The sequence below is a fragment of the Filobasidium floriforme genome (assembly GCF_021052385.1).
Source record: "Filobasidium floriforme strain CBS 6241 chromosome Unknown HD553scaffold_24, whole genome shotgun sequence".
NCBI classification, from domain to species: Eukaryota; Fungi; Basidiomycota; class Tremellomycetes; order Filobasidiales; family Filobasidiaceae; genus Filobasidium; species Filobasidium floriforme.
This window is the reverse complement of record NW_025763645.1, coordinates 160,186-183,707: the sequence shown is the minus strand read 5'-3', so window position 1 is coordinate 183,707 and position 23,522 is coordinate 160,186. Positions and strand designations below refer to the sequence as shown.

Genomic DNA, 23,522 nt, shown 5'->3' with positions numbered 1-23,522 from the left:
AATGAGGAAGAGGTAGAGAAGGGACCTACCTGAAAGCCAAACTAAAGGAACGCTGGGACAGAGGAAGTATGGTGAGTACCTCCACACATCAATTAGAGGAACTGAACACCAGTGCCTACATACAACTCTGCTACCTCTGGCAAGTGTTATTGGGCAGCAAATACAACAAAGGAATTGTATGCCCTCACCCATTTAGTTCTGATGTTCACCAGAACAAGTCATTGACAGATAACATCCTTTTGTTATAGGTATCACGTGACACATCGGATGCGCCGTACGCCACTCCTGTATTCGACCCCTGGGGGGGGTACTTTTCGGTATTGTTGTTGTGATGTAGATCTAGTACCTCTGTAATAGCTCTACATCCGTTATTACATTCAGATGTCTACCCATACCTTGCCCCATTCCTGCATCCCGTCAGCCTGTCCAGGGGGATCCCCGACGGGGGTCGCTCACGGACCTTAGACCTTCGTTCAAGAGCTAAGGAGCTTTGCACAAATCCTGGCATAAGTTGGAGAGCAATAATGAAGCTGTCATGAAGTGAGAATACAAGATGTTATTGCCATCTGCATCAATTGCATCAATGTGCCAAAGGGCTATACTGTTTTGGGTGCTCTTTTTTGCCTAACATCTTATGTCTGTCTATCAAAGGAGCTTTGTACAAATTCTGCTGAAGCTGAAGAACAATAGCAAAGCTAGGGGGTAAGAATGCAGGTATGAAGTAGGTATGTAATGGAGGGCAAATTGTCGAGAAGCTGTCCAAGTCAATTGTACTTTCATATAATTCAGGATTCATCACATCTGACATACACCTATACCTTGGCTTACTTTATGAAGATGTGTTAGGAAAGGGTACCAAATCACCAACAAACTTGCAATCGTTAGTGCAGTGCCACGACTTCACTCCAGAACTGGAGAAATACCGTGAAACATTATAGTCATGTGATTCAACTTTGCTTGCATCCAGAAACCTGTGACTTGCAACTATTGACTTGCCATTTAGTTGTAATAGAAGCAGGTATGGAAACAACCCTAAGATTGATGTTCGAGGACGCCTGTAACAATGTAGAGTATGGAACCAGTGCATCTGGGCTAGGCATATGGGGACTTCTGCAGTATTGTCCAGATATAACAGGCACAGCTTCACCGAGCCGCTTTCCACTGAGCCGGCTTCCAGTGAGATGCAGCATACCAAGCTGCTGTCCATTGAGTCTTTGTCAAAGGCGGCAGCAACAGGGAGTAAAAGTGTGATAGTGAGACAGAGAGGAGGGTTAAGGTCTTTGAAGCTGAGTTAGACTGAGAACAGCCGACAGAGAATCAAGACCTTGTCCCCTTGGCCAATATGCATTCAAAAACTCACTGACCGGATGAGCCATGGGGACCTGAAGTTTTTCCGTTGATCTCACAAACCCTGTGTGCCACTAGGTATCAGAGCAAGAAGCTCAATCTTTGTGCATTCTGTGCATCAGTAGCAGCTTTATGTCTGCACTCAAAATGTCTACAGGAACATCAGATCAACAAGATTGACAGACCAAAAGACAACAGGGCTTGGCAGAGCATAGGGTGGATTGCAAAGCGAGACACAAGGACAAGAAGAGGAAATCCAAGAACGCCAGTGTGATGGACCAAGGCTTATTTGGGGGGAAGCATTGGCTTTCTGGCAACTTATTGATCTGGTTCTTGCAGTTGTCTCAATACTTCTCCTTGGAAAAACAATTGTCTTACTCTCTCCAACACCCATTGGAAGAAGCAACAAGGGTAGCCAAAAAGGGGTTGTAGAAGGTTGTTGTGTGTGAAGGTGACTTTGTTGTGCAGGAAGACACTAACATAGGGTGTTGTGACTAGGTAGTAAGATGAGTGAAGAGTGAAGGGGAGAGTTTTGTACCCTGATCCCCTTCCTCCAGCCTCCTATATATATATATATATATATACTCATGAGTAGACTGGGAGTACAAAGATAAGAGGTGGTTGTACATTGTAAAACATACAAAGTGTAAAGTCAAGTACCCAGTTTGGAATGTGAAACTATGTATGACTTGGCCAAATATCAATCTTAGACAACCAGGGAGGTTGTGGATTCTGATTGTTCTCATTGGGACCTTGTATGAGGCAATTAACTTGGTGTAGTCACAACTGGATCCAACAAGGTTGGTTACTTGATGTACCTAGGCAATAGTAATGGTGTGTTACTAGTGCTGATCTTGTCTTGTTGAAGATTGGGATGATATGATATCACAGGTGATGACATCATCAAAGGTGCAATCTCAATCACAAAGCCTCATTTCGTAGAATGTACATTGTACTTCGTACTTTGTACAATTCACAGGGAATCCTGTAGAATGTACAGGTTTCAAGGGGTTGTGGAGCCATGGAGGCTAACATCAGAAGAGTATATATAGGAGGCCAGTTTGGCCTGATTTCTTCCTCCCCTCTTATGTACTATTTTACTTTTATGCAAGCAACATTGATTCATCTTCATGACAAGACAAGATCAGCACTAGTAACATACCATTACTATTGCCTAGGTACATCAAGTAACCAACCTTGGTGGATCTAGTTGTTACTTCACAACATGTCTTGTTGTGAAGATGAATTAATGTTGCTTGCACAAAAGTAAAGTTGTACATGAGAGGGGAAAGAGAAATCAGACCCAATTGATCTGCTATATATGCTATTCTGATGAGCGTGTTCCCTAGTGACCTTGCAACCAGAGCAGTTGCACAATTACGACTCTGGATGTGTATTGCAACTCTGGTCACATATTTGTGACTCCAGTCACAAATGATATCACCAATATGTGAGTCCAATTGCATAAGTGTGACTCTGGTGACACAAGTGCATTGGCAGTCGCAACATGTAATCCTGGTCACATGTTGACCCTTTGTGCTCACATGTTGACCCTTTGTACTTGGTGTTACACCTTGAGCATCACCTATGAAGTCATAGCATGTTAGTTCTGAACACAGCTGGCATGGTGCCCTTGTGCATAGCGGTATACAAGCCAGTGCGTGATGGGAGCACTTCGCAAGTCGCTACATGCCGACTTGGCCGACCAGGGTCAATCAAATCATGAAGGCTTGGTACTGGTAGTATCAGCGGCACTCAAAAAACCACCAACAAGTAAATAGACCCTAATCACAGGTAGGCCAAAGTTTAACTCTCCCGCTGGTTTTGTTAAGTATCTGAGCAGTACACAAACTTGTTGTGGCTGGATTTTGAGTCAGCTATCCAGTAATATTTGGTAACAGAATCAGCTCTCAATCACCGAGCCAAGGTATGTCTCAAGGAAACAGACCTCTCGCTATCACTCCATAGATCGCAGCCATTTGTCAGGAGCAGTCACTGAGGTAACTTTTTAATTTATCACTAATGCTGATATTGTCTTGTTGTCATTTGCTTGCATACAAATAACGTAGCATTTGAGAGGAGAAAGAGAGCTTGGAGAATGCTGTAACAGCCAAATCACACAGCAATACTGGGTCAAGTCAGTGATAGCAAGATTATCGATTATCATAGTCCAGCTGTCTTAGTACTGGGAGATGAGTTCTGAGGGAATGGATTCGCATACACAAGTCATTGCGCGCTCATGCATTGACACATTGATAGAAGCAGTCATCTGCCGGTTTGCACAGATTGTTGGGGCTTTCAAGAGCAGGCAACACTCTCCCCATTCGAGGCAGGGTACAAGGGAAATTGCTGGAGACTACACAGGCATGGCAGATAAAGCGCAAGGTTGGGAGAGGGATTTCAGTTTCTTTGGACCTGCCATCTTTCTCGGGATGATGGCTTTGCACAACACACAGATTAAGGTGCACATCGTTTTAGCATTTGTAGTGCACAAAGGCAGAATAGCAAATAGCCGTTTGGGTAGTTTCAAAGGGACCTTCAAGGGGAGTCCCTATACGGAGTATTTGCAGAACACCGCCTATATCTTTACTATATTGTAGTGCCCCTTGTACTACATCCATCATTACATTTATTGCCTTGCCCCTACCTTCCATCATCATGTACCACGGTTCCAGGCTTGCTGGCAAGTCTGATACATGTAGATCCTGGAGACTACCTGCACAGGTTTTTGGTTATGACCAACCTTGGCCAATTTGATGGCAGCAGCTTGGTGTTCTCTGCCACAGGCAAAGCCTGCAGATGCGTATGCCCCAAATTGCTCGAAATCACTCACTAGAGGATTATTCCTCTTTGACGACCCGTCTCACTCTACAGGACTCAAAACTAGCCAGGAAACATAGTGATCTTCAGGTATACTTTGTCCATCCAGCCTGCCATTCCCATTCACGCTTCCATTCAGCTCCCACACTGCCATCATCATGCAGGAGATGATGACCCTCACCAGAAATAGGTCTGCAATAGTTCTCTCGAACAAGAGCAACACTTTCATTTTGTTTCGGGAACATTACATGAGTCGACTACCGCGGCATACGGACTTGTTCCACGGACATCAGTATACACGTAAGTCCGGCTCGACGAGGCAAACCCGATTCCCTCGGAGCAGATTCGGTCGCCTCTACCATTCACCAAAACAACAATACATCCCCGGTACATATCACAAACGGGTACAAGGACCTTGAGGTACACGACAACCTTACTCGGGGACAACCTTACTCGACGTACCTAGGGATAAATGCAAACCCAAACTCGCCTCCTCTACCGAATCCGGTTGCTCTCGACAGGATCCGCTTGTTCGCCATCTTGCTCTCTCAGTTTTGCCATCTCTCGCCCTTCTATTGTTCTTGGAATTTTTCAGCGTTCGCCACTCTCTTCTCCTTACTTGTCTCCGTATAAATAGCTAGAGGAACTTGACCGAATTCGATAGAGGACGCTCTGTAATAGTAATAGGTCAAGTTCCGATATCACATTCAATACATGCCTATCTGACTTGTTACAACATCTTCAAGACGTGTTGCGGAGAGGTTACAAACTCAAGGATGTCGCTAAGTATCTACACTTCATTGTTTTACCTTAGAACAAATCCGGTACCTTACACCGAGTGATCACCTTCCTTATCCATATATTTTTGGATTCGTATCCCTTACCCAAACCCGCTTCATCTAAGCGAACTTGCGACATCCTCCCGACTACCTGCGATTTGCCTCAAGCACCCTATGCCGTACGACTAGGACCTATTGCCCATTAGCGACTTCCGCCATAAAAATTGCAAAGGATCTCAAGTTCTTGGGAACTATCCTGTACGAGCTTGACTTTGACACCATCATTCTGCTCAGAGGTCATACCTCTCACAAGGTATACCAGGGGTTGGAAGAGTGTATCTGAAGAGGTCAGGTAGACACCGCATAAGATATCAAGCCTAAGGTGTCTGCTCAAGGTCAAAGTTGCCACCTATAGATTCAGACTGGCCAAATCTGGGAAACCAGACTCCCGCCAAGACAGGTTACCTTCATGCCCATAGGCGAGCCTCACCTGTTCAATAACCTGACAGTATGTGAACATTGGGGGGAGAAACATGTTGGATTTGATATGTGGTCAGCCACACAAGGACAATTGTGGTCCTGCAGAGACGGCTAGTGACTTTGTCTGATGATGGCGGTGGCTGGAAACAGGAATTCTAGGTGTTGATGGCTACACTTTTGCCTGTGCTTTACTCATCAGGGAAGTTGAGCTGGTCCTTTCCTAGAGCCTAGTTATAAACTGTTCTGACTAGGTGTATGTAAAGATGTGAATGTGATCACTCATTTGCAACCACAAACCATATATTGTAATTCCTGTCACACTATTGCAACTAGCAGTCACACTTTGTGTCTCAGTTAGACCTTTAGCTCTGCGACCCAGTCACATTTCCGCGACTGCTCTAGTCACAACTCTTGTACCACACAACTAGACAATTTATGTATATACAGAAGTTTCCAAAAGGAAGACTGGGTCATCCCTCTTCTCTTTTAGGAGGACTCAGACTAGATTCATTCCTATTACCTTTACCTTTCACTTCATCCCTTTCACCTTTTCTCTTTCCACCTTCATCTCTTCAACATCAACAGAGATCAGCTACCCTTGATTGCATAACAAGCAAAGAATATCAAGAATCACCAGATAGGACAGTGTTGAGGCAACTGCAACATATCCGGTTACCAATTCAGTTGTGAGATTTGCTCCTCTCCCACGCAAGAATCGACTTACTTCACAGTGTACTACTAAGCGGATACCCCGCCAGCAACTCCAAGGGAGCAGGTACTTATACGATACAATAGGTAATATGTAGCTACTAGAATCACTATTGTGTTATGTAGTTCATCTGCTAGCGCTCTCATGTACTGATCTACTACTTTAAAGCAAATCCCAAAGAAATTTCAGGTTGCTGGCAAACTAACACAGACTGAAAGCGGAATGATAGCAAATAGTGTCACCTGTATTAGTGGAGCTCCTCTGGTCAAAATAAAGGGTTCATGTTGAAATGCACGTCTGGCCAACCAATTTTGCAGTTCCGCTGTGACCCCATGTATGAGTGAGTGTGCTGTCTTAGCCTAGGATACGCCTTGAGAGTTGAGAATGACCCAGTGTGAACATTCTAGCTTGTGCAGAACGAGCTCATAAATGCTTAGTCTGGCAAGCAATAAGGTAAGAGCCTTGCAAACCACCATAGTTATTCAATGAACGAATGATTATAACAGAGAACACCTGGCTTCCGCATAGTGTCTGTTGTCAATAATCAATATCGTGAATGGATGTTGAAAACTCTTCTTATGTATACCCGCATAAAATGGTGTGTCCAACATGTGCCCAAGCGCTCTCGGTATTGATCACGACCGGGTTCAAATAGATCATGCTTTGAGAGAGGCATGTAGAGCTTTAAATTTGCCACGGCTGCCAATGGTTGGGGTGAATGCTGAGCATTAGATTTTCAGGAATTGTTTTTATAATCATTACAAGGTACACCTCGTTACACTTTTTGGTGTGGTTCTACTTCTTAGTCAGACCGCATACACCGCTCATTGCTGAGAGGTTCTCTTCTACCTCTTTCAATGTTCTACCTCTTCCAATGTCCTCTGTCAGAGTCACTTGTGCCATTGCTGTTGTCAGATGTGGACCCCTCTACCTGTATTTTGCTCTCAGCGTCTGTAAGAAGGCTGTCTGTTTGCCATACAGCTGCAATGGCCTTTCAGTGGTGTTTTCATGTAAATGTGTTACGGCGGAAGTCGCTAATGGGCAATAGGTCCTAGTCGTACGGCATAGGGTGCTTGAGGCAAATCGCAGGTAGTCGGGAGGATGTCGCAAGTTCGCTTAGATGAAGCGGGTTTGGGTAAGGGATACGAATCCAAAAATATATGGATAAGGAAGGTGATCACTCGGTGTAAGGTACCGGATTTGTTCTAAGGTAAAACAATGAAGTGTAGATACTTAGCGACATCCTTGAGTTTGTAACCTCTCCGCAACACGTCTTGAAGATGTTGTAACAAGTCAGATAGGCATGTATTGAATGTGATATCGGAACTTGACCTATTACTATTACAGAGCGTCCTCTATCGAATTCGGTCAAGTTCCTCTAGCTATTTATACGGAGACAAGTAAGGAGAAGAGAGTGGCGAACGCTGAAAAATTCCAAGAACAATAGAAGGGCGAGAGATGGCAAAACTGAGAGAGCAAGATGGCGAACAAGCGGATCCTGTCGAGAGCAACCGGATTCGGTAGAGGAGGCGAGTTTGGGTTTGCATTTATCCCTAGGTACGTCGAGTAAGGTTGTCCCCGAGTAAGGTTGTCGTGTACCTCAAGGTCCTTGTACCCGTTTGTGATATGTACCGGGGATGTATTGTTGTTTTGGTGAATGGTAGAGGCGACCGAATCTGCTCCGAGGGAATCGGGTTTGCCTCGTCGAGCCGGACTTACGTGTATACTGATGTCCGTGGAACAAGTCCGTATGCCGCGGTAGTCGACTCATGTAATGTTCCCGTAATACTGAGGCAATGTGCACCGTAGATCACGCTTCAGGTGACACCTATAGTAATATCAAAATTGATGTTTAGCTTTGCCTCATCGACCTGTCTTACCCGCCTGTCCACAGAAGCCCCTGCCGGGCGTTACTACTTGGTCTCATGTATGCCAACAATGTTGTAGAAAAATCAATCAAATGCACTAAAATTGACTACTTGATGTACCTAGGCAATGTGATTGAAGTTGTGTACTAGTGATGATCTTACCTGTTGTGATACCAGCCTAATCTGATGGTGTAGTTGTTCCTTTGATAGTGTTGACTGATGCTATCTCTTGTGTGAATGACTATGTATCTGGTTGCTATGGTTGCTTGCATAAAAGTGAAAGGAGTACATCAGGGGGAAAGAGAAATCAGGCCATTTTGGCCTGCTATATATACTTTTCTGGGAAGGGGCAAAGGGTGGCAATGTCGAACAATATCGGTGTCCAATGTTCAAGAAATGTCAGAGTTCGGTGCTCGATAATTGAGATTTGTCAGACTTCAAAAGTCGAGATTGATCGGTGTTCGACAGTTGTCAGAATTTGGCACTCCATTTCAAATTCATTCCTTCTAGCATGTTCCATGCTTTTTGCTTCCACCTTGCTTCCTGTTTGCTTCCTGCTTCCAGTTGTTTACTTTGTGGTTGAGATTGCTTCCACATGTTGATGACTAATCATCACATGCTGATTTGCAACAAGTCAAGCTTTGAGCAAGATGGTTGAGAACAAACTCAGTGAAAATCTTCATGACAGGACTGCCTTCAGACTTGGAAAAGCTTGTCAAGCCATCAGCATTGAGCAAGGGGTCTCTGAAGGGGTCTCCATTGATGCAACAGATGACATCTGCGCTTCTGCCATTGTCAAACATATCGGGACGGGTTGGAAGTATGGAGATCTGGTTCTGGGTCAGCTGGAGCTCCAGTCAAGCCTGGTACATCAGCCCAAACCATTGTATCTACTTGTAAACTGAACATCTGCTGAGGGATTGGTAGGCAAGGTTTTGCTCTTTCAAAGTTGTCTTTTGTTGTGAAGTAGCAGCTAGATGCACCATGATTGACTATTTGACGTACCTAGGCAATAGTACTGTTGTTTCACTAGTGCTAATCTTGTCTTGTTATGAAGATGAATCAATGCAGCTCAAATGAAAGTGAAGTAGTGTATGAGAGCAGAGAGAGACCAGACCCACATGGCAAATGGCCCAATGCCAATATCTCTCCAAGAACAGGAAAATGGTGGCAAAAGGCTGCAGTCTGCAGTCTGCAATTTGCGGTTTGCAGTTTGTCATTTGTGATTAGTGGGGTGTGGCTTGTACTTTGTGGTTTGCATTCACAATTTGCAGGTTGCAAGCTGCAAGGTGGACATATTGTGATATGAGCCTAAGCTGCTGGTGTAGCTGTTCCTTTGATAGTTATAATCAATGCTATCTCTTGTGTGAGTGACTCATGTATCTGGTTGCTTATGTAAGAGTAAAGTAGACATGGGAGGGGAGAGAGAGATTAGACCCAAATGGTTTGCTTAGCATACTGCCACCGTGAGACGTGCCTTGTCTTGCTTGACATCTTCAAGGAGGGCACAGGCAAAGACATCTTCAAGGAGGGCACAGGCAAGACCCCTTATGGGCATCTGAGGGTCAAAACATAATGTCTCGTCCATGCTGTAGATAGCCTGTGGGTGATATTGCTCATCCTCAGTCTCCATCCTTTTCCTTTTGTTTCAACATTGTTTATGCTAATGGAGCCAGGTTCCAAATGTACTACGAAGTTTCTGAGACCATATCTGTGTATACACTCTAGCTTGTTCCACAGGCGAAAGTGATTATCGCTTGCGCTGTGCAGAAGCTTCCAAGCCAAACATTGAATTCATTAATCTGATTACTTCACCAACAAGGCTCTATGGATACTGATACAGTCTCACTACCAGATGTCCAGAGCAGGGAAGATTCTGTTGTACTATTTTTCAATAGAAAAGAAGCAAAAGCTTCTCAAATGCTTTGCCTGGCATACCATGCTAATCTGCAACATGGCTGAGGTTTAGGGAAACAACACAATAACTCTTTTTGGGGAGGAAGATAGAACATAGAAGGGGAGTATTACAAACAGGCTGTAAAGGTCAGCTATATATACTAGTTAAGAAAGGGAACATAGATCCAGTATCACAATGTGTAATCACGTTGCGTGTTCACATTGTGTGTCTATTTTGGCCTGCAGGGCAGAAGGGAAGGCACAGCACATTGTATGATGTACATTGTGCAGGGGACAATGTGAGTAACCCATTGTATGGGGTACAGTGTAGCCAGGTAGTGGTGTTGGTATGTGGAAAGTGGAGAGAAGTACATCGTACTTGGGACAATACATCAGGTACATTGCAGGTTGTATGTTGTAGGTGGTACAATGTGTGGAGGCCAAATTTGGGTCGGTTCAATGACAGACACTTTCCACCTGGCCCAGCCTTTTGCCACTACTAGGCTTGAAGCATAACACAAACTGCAAAACAGCCTCTTGACACCATTTGCCTCCTGAGAAGGTATATATAGCAGGCCATTTGGGTCTGATCTCTCCTTTTGCTCCCATGTACTACTTTACCTACATACAAGCAACATTTATTCCTCTTTACAACAGGGCAACCACCAATAGCAAATCAGCCTCAAGACATGATCAGAGACGTAATCACAGTTGACTGGTGAACAGTTCACAATCGGTCATTGGAAAAGTTATGACTCAACCCATTTTCCACCACTTTTGCCACCACTTTTGCCACCACTTTTGCCACCACTTTTGCCACCATTTGCCCCTTCCCAGAAAAGTATATATAGCAGGCCATTTGGGTCTGATTTCTCTTTCCCCTCTTATGTACTACTTTACTTTATGCAAGCAACCAGATACATAGTCATACACATAAGAGATAGCATTTATCAACACTATCAAAGGAACGACTATACTATCAGCTTAGGCTGATACCACAACATATTGCCTATCAGCAACCTCCGCCGTAACACTCAGGATCTTGTTTGGAGACTCTCTTGGAGACTTTTTACGAGGTGTTATTGTAGACGTCTAGCTAACACCTTGTAGTAGCTAGACATCTGTTAACACATTACTATGCCTACCATTATGTTTCCCCAGTCCCGCAACCTTGCTACCTCAAGAACCTGCAAGCCAGTTGCAGGGCTTTCATTGTCTGGGACGATATGTATAAGAAAATAAGAGAGGCAGGCTAATGTGTATCTGAGTGAGCTGACAAAGAAATGCATACAATGATAGAGTCTGGAAGCAGTACCAACAGGAAAAAAAATATTGGAGGTCTCCGTACAAAGTTTCAGTACAAGCACTTTGCTAGCACAACTTATCTTCAACTATTTCAATCATATTTGCATACCTCAATCTTCCAGGTACTCCTGATGGAACCTTTTTTTGCACCTGGTTTCCTCAAGGCATTAGTGATTGCAAACTCAGAACAGCCAATGAACGCGGCTATTTCCTTGAAAGTTGGCATGAAAAGCTTGTCAACAGGATTTCCATCTGTGCCTGGGAATTTGGCTTCATCTAGCTGCTTTATCATGTAGCGATTGTTTTCGGTTATTTTGGGTGTATCACACACCTCAACTTTCCAGGTGTTCCTTAGGATACCTTTTGTTTGACCTCTTTTCTTCAGAGCCTTTGCAATTGAAGTCTGAGTACAGCCAATCAATGCAGCTGCATCTTTGAGTGATTGCATGGCCAAGGTCTCAACAGCATTACCATCTGGGTCCAACAACATACCCCCATCTATCCGGCTTAGATTGCATCCCTTTCTGTTGCGACATCTAGAGATTTGGGGCACACCTTCCGCCCCTTTGGCAACTGAATCCATGTCCAATGCTTGGAAGCTGAAATCTTGATCATCAAGATTATACAACTCCAGGTCATCAGATGGAGTTACTTCCACAGACTTGGGCTTGTAAGGAGCCCCCAAGCTGTCGTCGTTTGGCGCCATGTCCCAATCAGGGGTTGGTATAGATGGATCAACGTTGAACTGGCATCCCTGCTGCTGCTCCCAGTCCAGAGAAGGTGCATGTACGAATGACTCAGTTTGTGTAGTGCGGATGTAGCCTAACAAGTGCTCTTGTCCAAAAGTTGAAGAGAACTGGGATCCCTCAAAAATTGGATTCTGGCTTGGCACTGTTGGATATTGGTTTTGAACTATCTCAACTGAATGTATTTCCTCAACCTTCCATCTGTCCAAAAGATTACCCTTCCCAGTTTTCTTTTTGAGAGCATATCTGACAGTATTATGATGACACCCAACAAATTCAGCTACCTCCTTGACAGATTGCATGAGTATTGTGTCAACAGGGTTCCCATTTCTGTCATAGAACTCAGTCCCATCGAGCTGTCTCAAACTGCATCTTTTTGCATTTGGACCATGTTTCACTTGCCAGTCCCGTAACTTCTGCTTGCGATCTGCTGAACATGGTCTGCCAACCTTGTTTGCCTTTTTCGGAAGCTGTCTACATTGTTGAGATCTGGCTGCTCCTCTTTTGTTAATTCTTTTGCCAAGTTGATCTCCTGTACTGGATCCATGGTGCATGTGACTTGTATCTGGTGCTGTTACACAAGACATCATTTGACTGAGGTCTGATTGAGTGCACCTGGATGAAGAATCCCTCAGGTAATCAGGAGTAGTCATTTCCGTGTATATAGACTCCTGAGGAATTCCCAAACCCTGGTCTTCAATCGTCCCTATTGAATTGTAAGCCATGCGTTGATTCTCCTCCACAAGCAGATACCATTCTGGCATGTCATCACCTGTGACCATTGTCTGGTCAGATCTTTGCAGCTCATGTGGTTGTATGTTAGATGACATCTTTCAGGTCAAGTAGAGATTGTGTTCATGAGCTATCAATGGTTTGGCACAGACAAGTGGACAGCAATGATGTTTGAGTAGTTATCTGTTTCCACAATGTCTGGCCCCTGGTATCCCCACCCACATGCACACCCCCTATATATGTAGATTGCTAGACTCAGCATTACTCCTGGGCTTCCTTTGTATGCTTCTCAAGACCCAGTGCCACCATAAAGGCAGGGGCACGATAGATGGAGAATCGTCACAGGGCGTAATCGAACGGCAACACGGGTCGTCGCGCATCTAGGCTACTGGCCCGGTTTGGTCGACACTCAACAAATCCGTCCAAAGAAAACAAAAGAAGAACGCGACTTTGGGTAGTCAACCTTCTATTGTTTGCCTGAACGAGCGACTAACCAGCGGCAGCCTTTTGTTTGCAAACAAAAGGAGCAAGTGCCAAGTCTGGCGAAGTCGGTAAATCATAGCAGATTTGGTGCGGATAACGCAAGTACGTAGTTAGCATATAATGGAGCGCAAACTGTAGAGAAGTCGTGTGAGTCTTTTCGACTTCCATAACGATTCAAGCACAGTTTTTACTCTTGACATACACCTATACCTTAGCTTACACTACGGAGACGTATTAGGAGAGGTTAGTTACACTATCACCGACAAACTCGCAATCGTTAGTACAGTGTCGCGACTTCACCCCAAACTCAACAAAGACCGTGAGACATTGTAGGCACGTGATATAACTTTGCTTGCATCTAGAAACCTGTGACTCGTCACGTAGTTGCAACGGAAAGTAAACATGCGGAAGCAACCCCTTAGACGATTTTCAAGGACGCCCGTAACAAGAATCAATACTAGACTTGTATTATGGGCAAATCTCATAAGCCACACTAGCAACCATTGACGGGTCTTGGTACAACCACGAGTCAGAACATTGGTGTGACCACCTGTCACCAAGTAATGATTGGATTTGAGGTAGTTGATACAGCAAAACCTCAGGCTTGTCCCCTTGCAATACAGAATGCGCTGTTATGGACGTCACATGACATGCCGGGCACGTTGTATGCACCTCCCATATGTTGTCCCTGCCGGGGGTACTTTTCAGGAATGTTGTTATGATGTAGAACTAGTACCCTTGCAATACCTCTACATCCGTTATTCTATTCAGATGTCTATCCATATGGGCCATACCTTGCCCCGTTCCTGTGTCCCGTCAGGGGCCGCTCATGAGCCTTACAAAACGTCCCATAAAGCCCTACAGGTCCCGCACCCATGCACTCTTGCCTCTTCATGACACCACCAGTCGGCCTGGCAAAGTATCCCAGGGGATCACCAAACGACAACACAGGTCGACGCGCATCTGGGCAGGGAGTCATTCATAATTGTGCTGCTTAGATCACCAATTTATAGGTGCAAGAAGCTAGTGACAATGTAACAATGAATGCCAGAATATTATGTGGAACTAGATCTGCATTATAGCAATAATCCTGAAGAGTACCTGACTAGGAGTCTCACCCAAAGGTTGCATATGGCGCATCCAATGCGTCACATGACATACATAACAGGATCGGGTCGAATCCTGAGACTCTGGGGCAAAGCCATGCCTGAGCGAAAGCTATCTTGACGGATTATCTGATGAACCGCATGCTGACAGATTTCTCCCCGAGACTGTAAAAGTAGCGCTTATATCTGCAGAGGGTTCCACTGGAGTCAGTATTGTGGATGGTGTTGAGCTACCAACTGTACGTATCTAACTTCAGTGCCCTAACAGGCAAGAAGATATGGAAGAGATTGGCTGCGGTTCGTTTGAAGCGGCACCATTTGCTCGAGGGATTCTTTTGCCAAATGCTACACCAAAGTACCACCAGCACCTTGCTTGATTCCCGCACGGCGAAACCCCATTTCGACTCATTTCTGAATCGGCTCGGGACCACTCGATCTAATCTTGCTACAAAGCTATCTATCGCTACGTCTCTATAGGTTTGTTTTACATTTCATACCACTATCGTTACTGAGCTTCTAAAGTTCATCTATATCTATCGGGCAGTAAAGATTGAAAAACGGAACATCGCAGAATTCCCACGTTGATGACATCTGCTTCTTGTATCGTATAGCGTCCGTCGTCCTCAAGTGGTCTTCTCGGTCTCGACCGCTTGATCCTATTGATGCAGCAAGGCGGAGGTTACATGGCGTCAACTGTCAAATCATGTGGGCTAAAAGCTTACCTTCTGCTTGAAGACAGAGTTGGTCAACCTCTCAAGTTCGGGTTGCACTTTCGACTGAGAAGCAGCGGTCGAAGAGTCATTAGCGTCGTGCTCGTCTAGTCTATCTGCACAATGCAGTACTGACCTGGACGTAGTGCAAGATCTCGGTAGCTTTCCCTTGCGCGGTCGATTCTTCCTTGCCTACGATGTCCTTGATGTCACCATACGCCGCGGTCAAAGCCTATCACCGCACCGCACAGATGTCTCAGCATCGATTCATTAGAACTAGCCGAAGTGTCGATCCTTACCTCTTTCGTGCTGGCTGGGATCTCGGCGTGTTGGGCGAGCTTGTGAAGCTGTTCAGCGATTCCGGTAGAGATGGAGTGAACTTGTCCACCAGCCGCTTGTCCGGTAGCGGCGAGTCGCTGAGATGATGCCGAATATAGGGATTAGTGCGCGAGTTCAGAGATGAAAGGAGAATAGACTTACGTCTTTGAGCTCATAGATCTGTTCGATGACTCGTTTGACGACCTCATTAGGAAGCAGATGCCCGACTCGCTGATTGCATCAAGACGAGATCACCTATTAGTCTCAAAGCTAATCGCTGCTGGATCGACATCCATGATCTCACCTGGTCGTAAATCCCTTTGGCGCTCGACACAATTTCGTTGGTAGTCGCTTTGAAGGCATCTAAGACGGCGCAATTTGCCAGGATGAGCATGAGTGGATGACCTTCGACCTATAAATGCCTCACAAGGGAATCGGGCTTCGACCATGTCCAGACTGCGGGAGCCAAATAGTCCAGGTATTAGCACTTTAATAAAAAGATAGGTACATGGATCATGCATGATTGAACTTCTTACCCTTGATTGGCCAATCCGTCGGCCTTTGCAATCAACGGTTGGGTCCGGTTGATGACCGGAGAAGCCATATCGAGCGACTCTGTACATATAGCCAGAGACTGAGTATCATGTCCACGTCCGCACGTCTGACAGGTCGTACTGACTGGCAGCGATTCCAGTAGCGGTCTGGTACAGAGAAGCGGTAAACTGGTTGGCCTTAATAACGGTCCTACACAGGAAGGGAGTTTGTTTGAGCTCCCGTCGCTCGTCGACATGCTTTACCGAACAATCGCTACTCACTCAAAGGTCACCAAGCCATCAGCAACCAGAGGAATATGAGCAACCCTATCGACAATCTTGAGGTCGGTCAGGGTCGAACCGTTGGTATCCTTGTTGACAGGCTCGTCCGCAGGCTTGGCGAGCTGGGTGGAATCTCCTTCGAATTCGGCAATCATCTTTGTGTGTCAAGTGGGATGTTAATGTGAGAGTTAAGGGGTTCGTTCCTGTGTGGCAATAACCAGTGTTGGATAGCTATGTTGTCTAGGCAAGAGTCAAAGGTTGTGTGGGATTAGAAGAGACGAAAGTCCTCTTTCCGCGCGCTAGGCGTGTAAGACGTCATGACCGAGTCGGATGCTTCCCGGAAGTAAAATGACTTATCACGGCATCCCATCTTTGCATCCGAGCGACCCCTCGACCTTGAGCGGCTGCGATGCTGAAGCTCGTATCAATCGCTTTGATCGCAGCTACTGTATCATGATCTTGTGAGTTAGCCTCGTAATCCAGTGGGAAAGGTACAGCTGCCTCCCGCCATACTATCACTAAAGGGGAGACGATCTGTACATGTCCCACATCATCGACATGCCCTCTACATCTTCATCAACGGCGCTGGGAGGTGGGTTCTGCCATCCAACCACTCGGTGTGATTCATTGTTGTCTTATACTCGCAACCTTCGACACAGCCGGTAACAAGTACTCGGTCATCCTCCCGACCTACAATGAGCGGAAAAATCTGCCGATCATCGTTTGGTTACTCGCCAAAACGTTTGACGAAAAGTGGGTACTGAACGCAACCTATAGTCGTCGTTTACTGTGCGGATTTTGAAATAACATCCCTTTCTCCCTTTCGCATTGCAGCAACCTGGATTGGGAGATTATCGTTGTGGACGACGCGTCGCCAGACGGAACCCAAGAAGTAGCAAAACAACTAGCGAACCTCTATGGAGACGACAAAGTCCTGCTCAGACCCAGAGCAGGCAAGCTCGGTCTGGGGTATGTTGTCGAACCCGTTCTGAAGCGTGCTCTGCGTCCAGGCTGACAGTTTTGTTCTGATAGTACTGCCTATGTCCACGGATTGGAGTTCTGTACAGGCAATTTCGTCATCATCATGGACGCCGATTTCAGTCATCACGTACGCCTCCCAACCAGACGACCGTTGTTCGCGATTATTTCCATTCAATCCAGCTGAGCAAACATCCCATTCTCGCAGCCCAAGTTCATACCCGAGTTCATCAAGTAAGCGCTCGCTTCCCATTCTTCAATGTCCGCTATTCGACCGCTTGTGTTAATTGTCGGTCACGTTTGACGCATAGACTACAGCACCTGCACAATCTGGACATCGTGACGGGCACACGTTACTCTGCCTCTATCCGACCGTCTCCGAAGGCAGCATCGAAGCCTCTGTCATCACAGCGAATCGGATTCGGAGCCGGAGGTGTCTATGGTTGGGACTTGAAGAGGAAGCTTGTCAGTCGCGGTGCCAACTTTTTGGCGGAAACCGTGTTGGGGCTCGGTGTTACCGATCTAACGGGTAGCTTCAGGTACGTTCGATTCGAGGCGGACGACTGGGTTTCTCCCAAATGTTGACCTCAGCGAAACGATTGCCAGGCTCTACCGACTCCCCGTATTGCGTCACATCATCTCGGTCACGCAATCCAAAGGATACGTGTTCCAGATGGAAATGATCGCACGTGCCAGATCGCTCGGATACAACATTGGGGAAGTTCCTATCACCTTCGTGGACAGGATCTATGGGGACAGCAAGCTCAGCGGGGGCGAGATTGTGCAGTACGGTAAAGGCGTCTTTGGGCTGTGGGCCAATATTTGAGGGGCTGCGAGCTTGTATATGGATTGATCCCACTAACGACATGACACGACTTATCCACCATGAAAACTGCGCGTTGTTGCCAGCAAAACATCCCAGCTCTATACTGAATCATCGGCTTGAAGCACCGAGGCTAAAATGGGCTCGCCCGTCTGTAAATGTCCCTCCTGACCCCCTCGCCCCTATGGCAGAGTCGTAAGGCCGATGGTACGCCCTCGAGAACATTGGTAGGTTGTTGAAGTGGTGGTACGTTGTTGGGTGAACATGAGTTTCAGAGCTTAGTATTTGTTGTTCATGTTATACTGGTTGTCCCGCAGTCAAACAACGGATTAGATATCGGACCCGCTGTCAAAAAGATTGTTTTTTGGTCAAAAAGATATCTATGCAACAAGGGTGAATCGAACACCGGTCAACTATCCTAAGTACCTCTGTTCAAGTCCTTGCGCGTCTTTGCACGCTAAAAAGTAGCTTCCGCGCGCATCCGCACTTACAACCATGTTAAGATGGAAGGCGGTTATTCTACCATTGAACCGTTATTGTAGCTGGTGATGTTGATTAGCTGAAATCTATCAATAACAATCCAAATGAATGGTCGAGAGAGTTCGCCACGGGGAGAGATCAAAAGATGTCACGACAAGAAATCTGTGCAGCTTGAACCACTACGAAGAAGCGTTTTCAAAAGCTAGAATCAGGAAGCCATGGCTTGGCTCGAGCATTGTTTACTTCATAGGGCTCAGGTCTGACGAGCTGCTCAGCTTGCATAAGTACACCCCTCTAGGGTCTTCACTCGCATATGAGGGGAACTGCTTTGGCAAGGCGAACACTTCTGCTGATATGCATAACATTTTACATTCCAACATTGTCATTTCAGTTTTGGAACAAGCAGGGAGTAATGGTTCATTATTAGAATAACCGCCTTCCATGTTTGAACCTGGTCAGCGTGTCACATACATTTTACCCTTTTTGCGCCCGTATTTTAATGTTTCTCAAACGACCTTTGTGCTTGGCCGCCGCCAGAGTCATGTTTCGGCGGACGTAGTCATGCTAGCTGATATGAACCTCTGGTCTTTAGTTTACATCAAACTATGCAGCCATTCGCTCTGCCTCATTCGGCTGCAAATAAGAAGGCTTCTCGGATGAGGCTCCGATTTCGCGAACTACAAGGACGATGTTGTACAAGTGCGTCGAGCGCGTGCGGATTATTATGCTACTGCCTTGGCTGCGCGAGCCATCCGCGAAGCGATGAGCTATTACCAGAAACCATCGATCATCAGCGCTAGCTGCGCGCTGTGTCAATCGAGAGCATGCAAAGGCGCTCACCAATTTGACGAGCTCGAAGATCCTGCGCTGAGCGACGAAAAGGAACGAAGCGGTCAAGACGGACTGGAGTAGCTTGGTCCCGATACCAGCATAGAGCCCTGTTTTGCAGCGAGAAAGGGCTCGGGTGAGCCGGACTGCGAGACATCGAGCATATAGACAGGTGACTCACCGCTCAGTCCTTCTTCGCGCAGGATCTGTAGGATGGCCTGTACGGAAGAACCGTATTGATGCGTGGCCGCTTGCTGCAAGAGGGACAGTCGTCGAGGCGATCAGCTCCAGATCGAGGAGCATGACCACAAAACAGGGACTTACCAGACGGCTCTTGACCACGATCTGCAGAAAAGACATATGATCAGCATCATCGCCGGGGACACGCACGACGACTTAGGGAGCAGACTGACATATGGGTAAGTCCCACCCGTGGCGATGGCCTTGGCAATAGCTCCGAGCCAAAAGACGTCGATATCCCTCAAGGGGGCTTTGACGCCCGTCTTCTTGGTCTGGTAGCGTTGATAGATTTGGACGAGCCGCTCGAAGGCGGTGTACTGCCAGTGTCAATGTCAATCAGATGAGATTTGAGTAGCGAGATGAGAGCCTTTCTGTTTCCTTCAGTACTGACTTGTAAGACCGGGTTGATCACCAGGACCAAGGCAGGTCCGATCCCGCGCCATAATGCCTGTGCAAACGTTCTACACGTTCAGCATGCACATAACCTCAGGGACGGCTACCTGTTTGATGCTCACGGTGATACCCTTCTCGCCGATGATCTCTTGTGCCGCTTGTAACATCCCTGGTTTCTTCTTGACCACCTTGCGCTCGCCCTGCACAGGGTCTTGCTGTGAGTGTGAAGGTGGAGGAACATCAGAAGATATTAGATACGACGAAATCTCATGCGGTAGACGTACCTCGACGACCCCTCGTGTGGCTTGATGCGTCTGGATCAACCAGATAGGGTTCGTCGTGATCGTCGTAGCCGCACCTAATCCCCAACGAGAAACTCAGTAACTCGTATCGAGCCTGAAATGAGAGACACGGCGACGTTGAATTTACCTGCGATGGTACTGGCCAGCATCATCTGCGCCGTCGAGGTGTTCTTGTTACCCGAACGACCGAGGATGATCCGTTTCGACTCCTCAACTACAGCATCGACCGCACAGACAACGTTCATCAAGACCAAGTCACGGGCACTCGATCGAATCCGAGTAGGAATGACTCACGGAAGAGGTAAAAGACCGTGTTGGTGACGACGATACCAGCGATACTGCTATCCAATCCGGCATAGAGTCCGGCTAGACCTTCCTTCTTGAGGATCTCCATGGCTGATTCGAGGGTGGACTGTAATACGTCGATGTGACGATTAAATCTTTCGAGGTCCGTATGCAGGGCTAGAGATGGCGCTCACGGCATTCGATTTTTTTGCTCGGACGGCTGATCGTGTGCTCAATACGATCAGAGGGCTAAAGGCGGAGAAGTGATGTAGCGTGCTGTATATCAGTTTCCTGATAGACCCAATTGATCGGGATCACAACCAGAACGGGGTCCTACTAGGTCAGAGTCATACTGACGGCGCCTCCAAGCCCTCCAGCTACTGCGGCAATGATCGAGTCGCTCATGTTGATGTTCTAGCGGAAATCTGATATGTAGAGGTATAACGCTACTGCTGATTGATTTGAGTGATTAGCATGAAGGGACGAAGTCATACGGATCGCTAATAACATGCTCTCTTATATCGTCGTTGACCCCTTTGCTCAACCTCTCCCCGGTTATTAGTCGACCTCCGGTCATCGTCTCTATCCCCCTTGTGCCCCGGCTTTCCCCGCATACACACGCATCTGCTTCCGGAGCTCTCGTCATCAATCTCGGCACCGACAGACGGAAGTAAATTGCTAGGAGCCAAGAGCTTGATCGTGCATCGGGTTCGCCATCTCCCACTCTGAAGCTCATCAGCCTGCACTCACTCCATCCATCCTTTCATCATCCTGCTCACCTCGTAGCCACTCCATTATCGAGTCATACAAACCACAACCTCGTAATATTCCTGACATCAACCACCGCAACATCCTCTCACCCCATCTCCTACCATGCAACTCGCTCGATTCTTCGTCGCCTTGGCGGTCCTCACCTTTGCCATGCTCGCCATGGCGGACAACGGGGTTCACAACGCAGAGGCCTTGGTCAAGAGGCAAAGCAGGTGCGTGTCGTCGGGGTCACCTCTTTCTAATTCCCAGACCCTGATTGCGGCACTTTCACAAGAAGAACGAGTTGGCACTGACGCACAACATTCTGATTCTATCCCCAGCGCCAGTACGTCTGCAGACCCAGCAACGACCACGACCCAAGGGATCGCCTATTCCCCCGGACCTCAAGTCGGACCTACCAGCTACGTCGCCCCCACCGGGGTTACCGGCGAGCCCGTCTCGCCTACCAACACCGGACCCGTTGGAGGGGCCATCAACTCGGCTTACAGGCAGAGGAGTCCTTTGGACGGCAAGGTCGTTGTTGGGTCGTTGAGCTTCGTAGGGGTTGTTGTTGGGGGCGCTTGGTTGGCGTTGGGGTTGTGAGCGGCGGGGACTTTCACTTTCATTCAGGTTAGTAGAGAGTTTTGCATAAAGGAGATTGAGCGAGCCATGCTTATTCCGTTCGATAGCTTTGCTATGGACCATCTCACAGTTACATAATGCATAATGCGTTCAGTCAAATTCCTCTTCTGCACGTCCGATCGATTAACATGTCACTCAATACTCCCACGCCTTTGTATCACCCGTATCCGCCGAAGATTTCCATCATATTGTTATCGCCTCAATCCTTCGTCTGTCGTCAGATGAAGTGGCGATCGACCTATTCTATGACGGTTTCTGTCTCGCATAGACCCAGAGCTCGTCGATCCATACTCTTTCGACAAAGAATTGCGATCGCACCTGAAGATGACCAGCAAGCCTCGCTTCAACGTTACAGACCGATAACGCTAGTCTAGTCTATAATCCGTCCGGACTCCTTCCTCCGTCGGAGCTTTCCAAAGAGACCCCTCCGGTGTTCTGGTCGAGGTCGAGATCGAGAGAACTTTGGGAATCGGCCTCGACTCTTTGGTTGACGGGGTTGTATCTTCTCAACGGTCAACAAGTCGACAGGACGAGGACGCTCGAGATTATAGAATCCATCTCGCCTACCGCTCCTCCCTGAGCTAGATTCGGCGGGACTCTGACTCCCATTCTCGCTCTCATGGCGTGATCCCACGCTGAACTCTTTCCCAGAACCCTCGGAATCTGTCACGCTCGACATGGAAGTCTCGGTGAAGTTCATGCTCGTCAAATCAGATTCCCCGAGTTCTGGCGGTCGAGCTCGCCTCTCTTTCCTCCTCGCAGCCCTCTGCGCCCACCAGTGCTGTAAATTCTCTCTACTCATAGTCTGCCTCGGACCGGGCCTTATGATACGGTGTGTAGGTTTGAGACGTGATAGGATGTCTCTTCGGCTCCAGCGCTTGGGCGCGGGAACTCCTTTCAGCGCTTTCAAGTCGAACGGCGCCTTTTTGACTTTGGCTGTGGAGGGCGACTGGGCGAGGACTGGGCTCTGTAACGCTTCGGAAGTACGCGCTGTCGTGGAACTGAGATCGAGATCGAAATTGAAGTCGGAGAGGGCATTGCGACTGTCTGACGCTTCTGCAGGACGCGGCATATCGAAACCGAAATTGAAACCGTGGAGCGAAGAGGATGGGGAGATTGGTGTTTCGCATATAGGCGTTGTTGCTTCAGGAGGAGCAGAATCGTGGATGCGCGCTGAAACGGTGGCGGGGTCTGCGCCTCCTGAGACCTCAGGATCCACCACGATCCCTAAATCGCTAACAGGGCTGGTAGTCTGGTCGTTAGACCAAAGAGAATCAGATCGGGCGGTGTCAATCGCGTTGACGGTCTCCAACTCGGAGGTCTTTCTCGTAGATCCAAGCTCACCTCGATCTCAAGATTTCTCTTTGTTCCGGTCAGCTCGTCCTGATTTGCCGCCGCTCCTGGGATGCGGCTCTTTGGCGCCTGTCTCTCTAGTTGTACAACGGCACTAATCGTGCCCACCTCCGATGAGGGACGAGGATAGATGTCCTCGAGGGATAAAACCGTCTTGGAGGTGCGCTTCGATGACATCGATCTTTCACTGCCTTGTCGCGAAAGAGACGAATGATCGCCCACGACGTCGTCTGTAGTTTTCCGCCTCAGGATATCGTCATATGCGTTCCCACTTTCGCTACCCAGCTCAGGAAGTTCGGTAATGGACTCTAAAGAGCTTGATGTCGCAGAGCGA

General features: G+C 47.3%; 5 protein-coding genes across 5 annotated transcripts; 1 reads left to right on the top strand and 4 right to left on the bottom strand.

Annotated features, from left to right (window-relative positions):
• Positions 1-11,295: 11,295 nt before the first annotated feature.
• On the bottom strand, positions 11,296-12,497 carry HD553DRAFT_326381 (uncharacterized protein; the record flags this gene model as incomplete). The annotated part of the gene is made up of 3 exons (XM_046181703.1): positions 11,296-11,702; positions 11,760-12,196; positions 12,349-12,497. The coding sequence occupies 3 exons, from the start codon at positions 12,495-12,497 to the stop codon at positions 11,296-11,298; spliced, it is 993 nt and encodes a 330-aa protein (XP_046033478.1).
• A 2,133-nt stretch (positions 12,498-14,630) lies between these two features.
• Positions 14,631-16,353, bottom strand: HD553DRAFT_318222 (uncharacterized protein). Its single transcript, XM_046180848.1, has 10 exons — positions 16,115-16,353; positions 15,979-16,043; positions 15,836-15,914; positions 15,727-15,755; positions 15,604-15,662; positions 15,462-15,530; positions 15,281-15,397; positions 15,118-15,213; positions 14,994-15,047; positions 14,631-14,927 (listed from the first exon to the last, which is right to left on the bottom strand). Exons 1-10 carry the CDS (start codon positions 16,267-16,269, stop codon positions 14,895-14,897), a joined length of 756 nt encoding a protein of 251 aa, XP_046033477.1. The 5' UTR covers positions 16,270-16,353; the 3' UTR covers positions 14,631-14,894.
• Positions 16,354-16,654: 301 nt separating this feature from the next.
• Positions 16,655-17,918, top strand: HD553DRAFT_329846 (GPI anchor biosynthesis-related protein; the record flags this gene model as incomplete). Its single annotated transcript, XM_046181942.1, has 7 exons — positions 16,655-16,706; positions 16,774-16,867; positions 16,949-17,083; positions 17,147-17,222; positions 17,301-17,326; positions 17,404-17,631; positions 17,699-17,918. 7 exons carry the CDS (start codon positions 16,655-16,657, stop codon positions 17,916-17,918), a joined length of 831 nt encoding a protein of 276 aa, XP_046033476.1.
• Positions 17,919-18,884: 966 nt separating this feature from the next.
• On the bottom strand, positions 18,885-20,958 carry HD553DRAFT_318214 (peroxisomal membrane protein). The gene is made up of 12 exons (XM_046180847.1): positions 20,781-20,958; positions 20,638-20,692; positions 20,453-20,570; positions 20,286-20,372; positions 20,141-20,214; positions 19,979-20,071; positions 19,855-19,911; positions 19,637-19,780; positions 19,548-19,568; positions 19,405-19,477; positions 19,236-19,333; positions 18,885-19,162 (listed from the first exon to the last, which is right to left on the bottom strand). The coding sequence occupies exons 1-12, from the start codon at positions 20,846-20,848 to the stop codon at positions 19,118-19,120; spliced, it is 933 nt and encodes a 310-aa protein (XP_046033475.1). The 5' UTR covers positions 20,849-20,958; the 3' UTR covers positions 18,885-19,117.
• A 1,084-nt stretch (positions 20,959-22,042) lies between these two features.
• HD553DRAFT_128716 (uncharacterized protein) lies at positions 22,043-23,091 on the bottom strand. Its single transcript, XM_046176570.1, has one exon. It carries the CDS (start codon positions 22,905-22,907, stop codon positions 22,206-22,208), a length of 702 nt encoding a protein of 233 aa, XP_046033474.1. The 5' UTR covers positions 22,908-23,091; the 3' UTR covers positions 22,043-22,205.
• Positions 23,092-23,522: the final 431 nt, after the last annotated feature.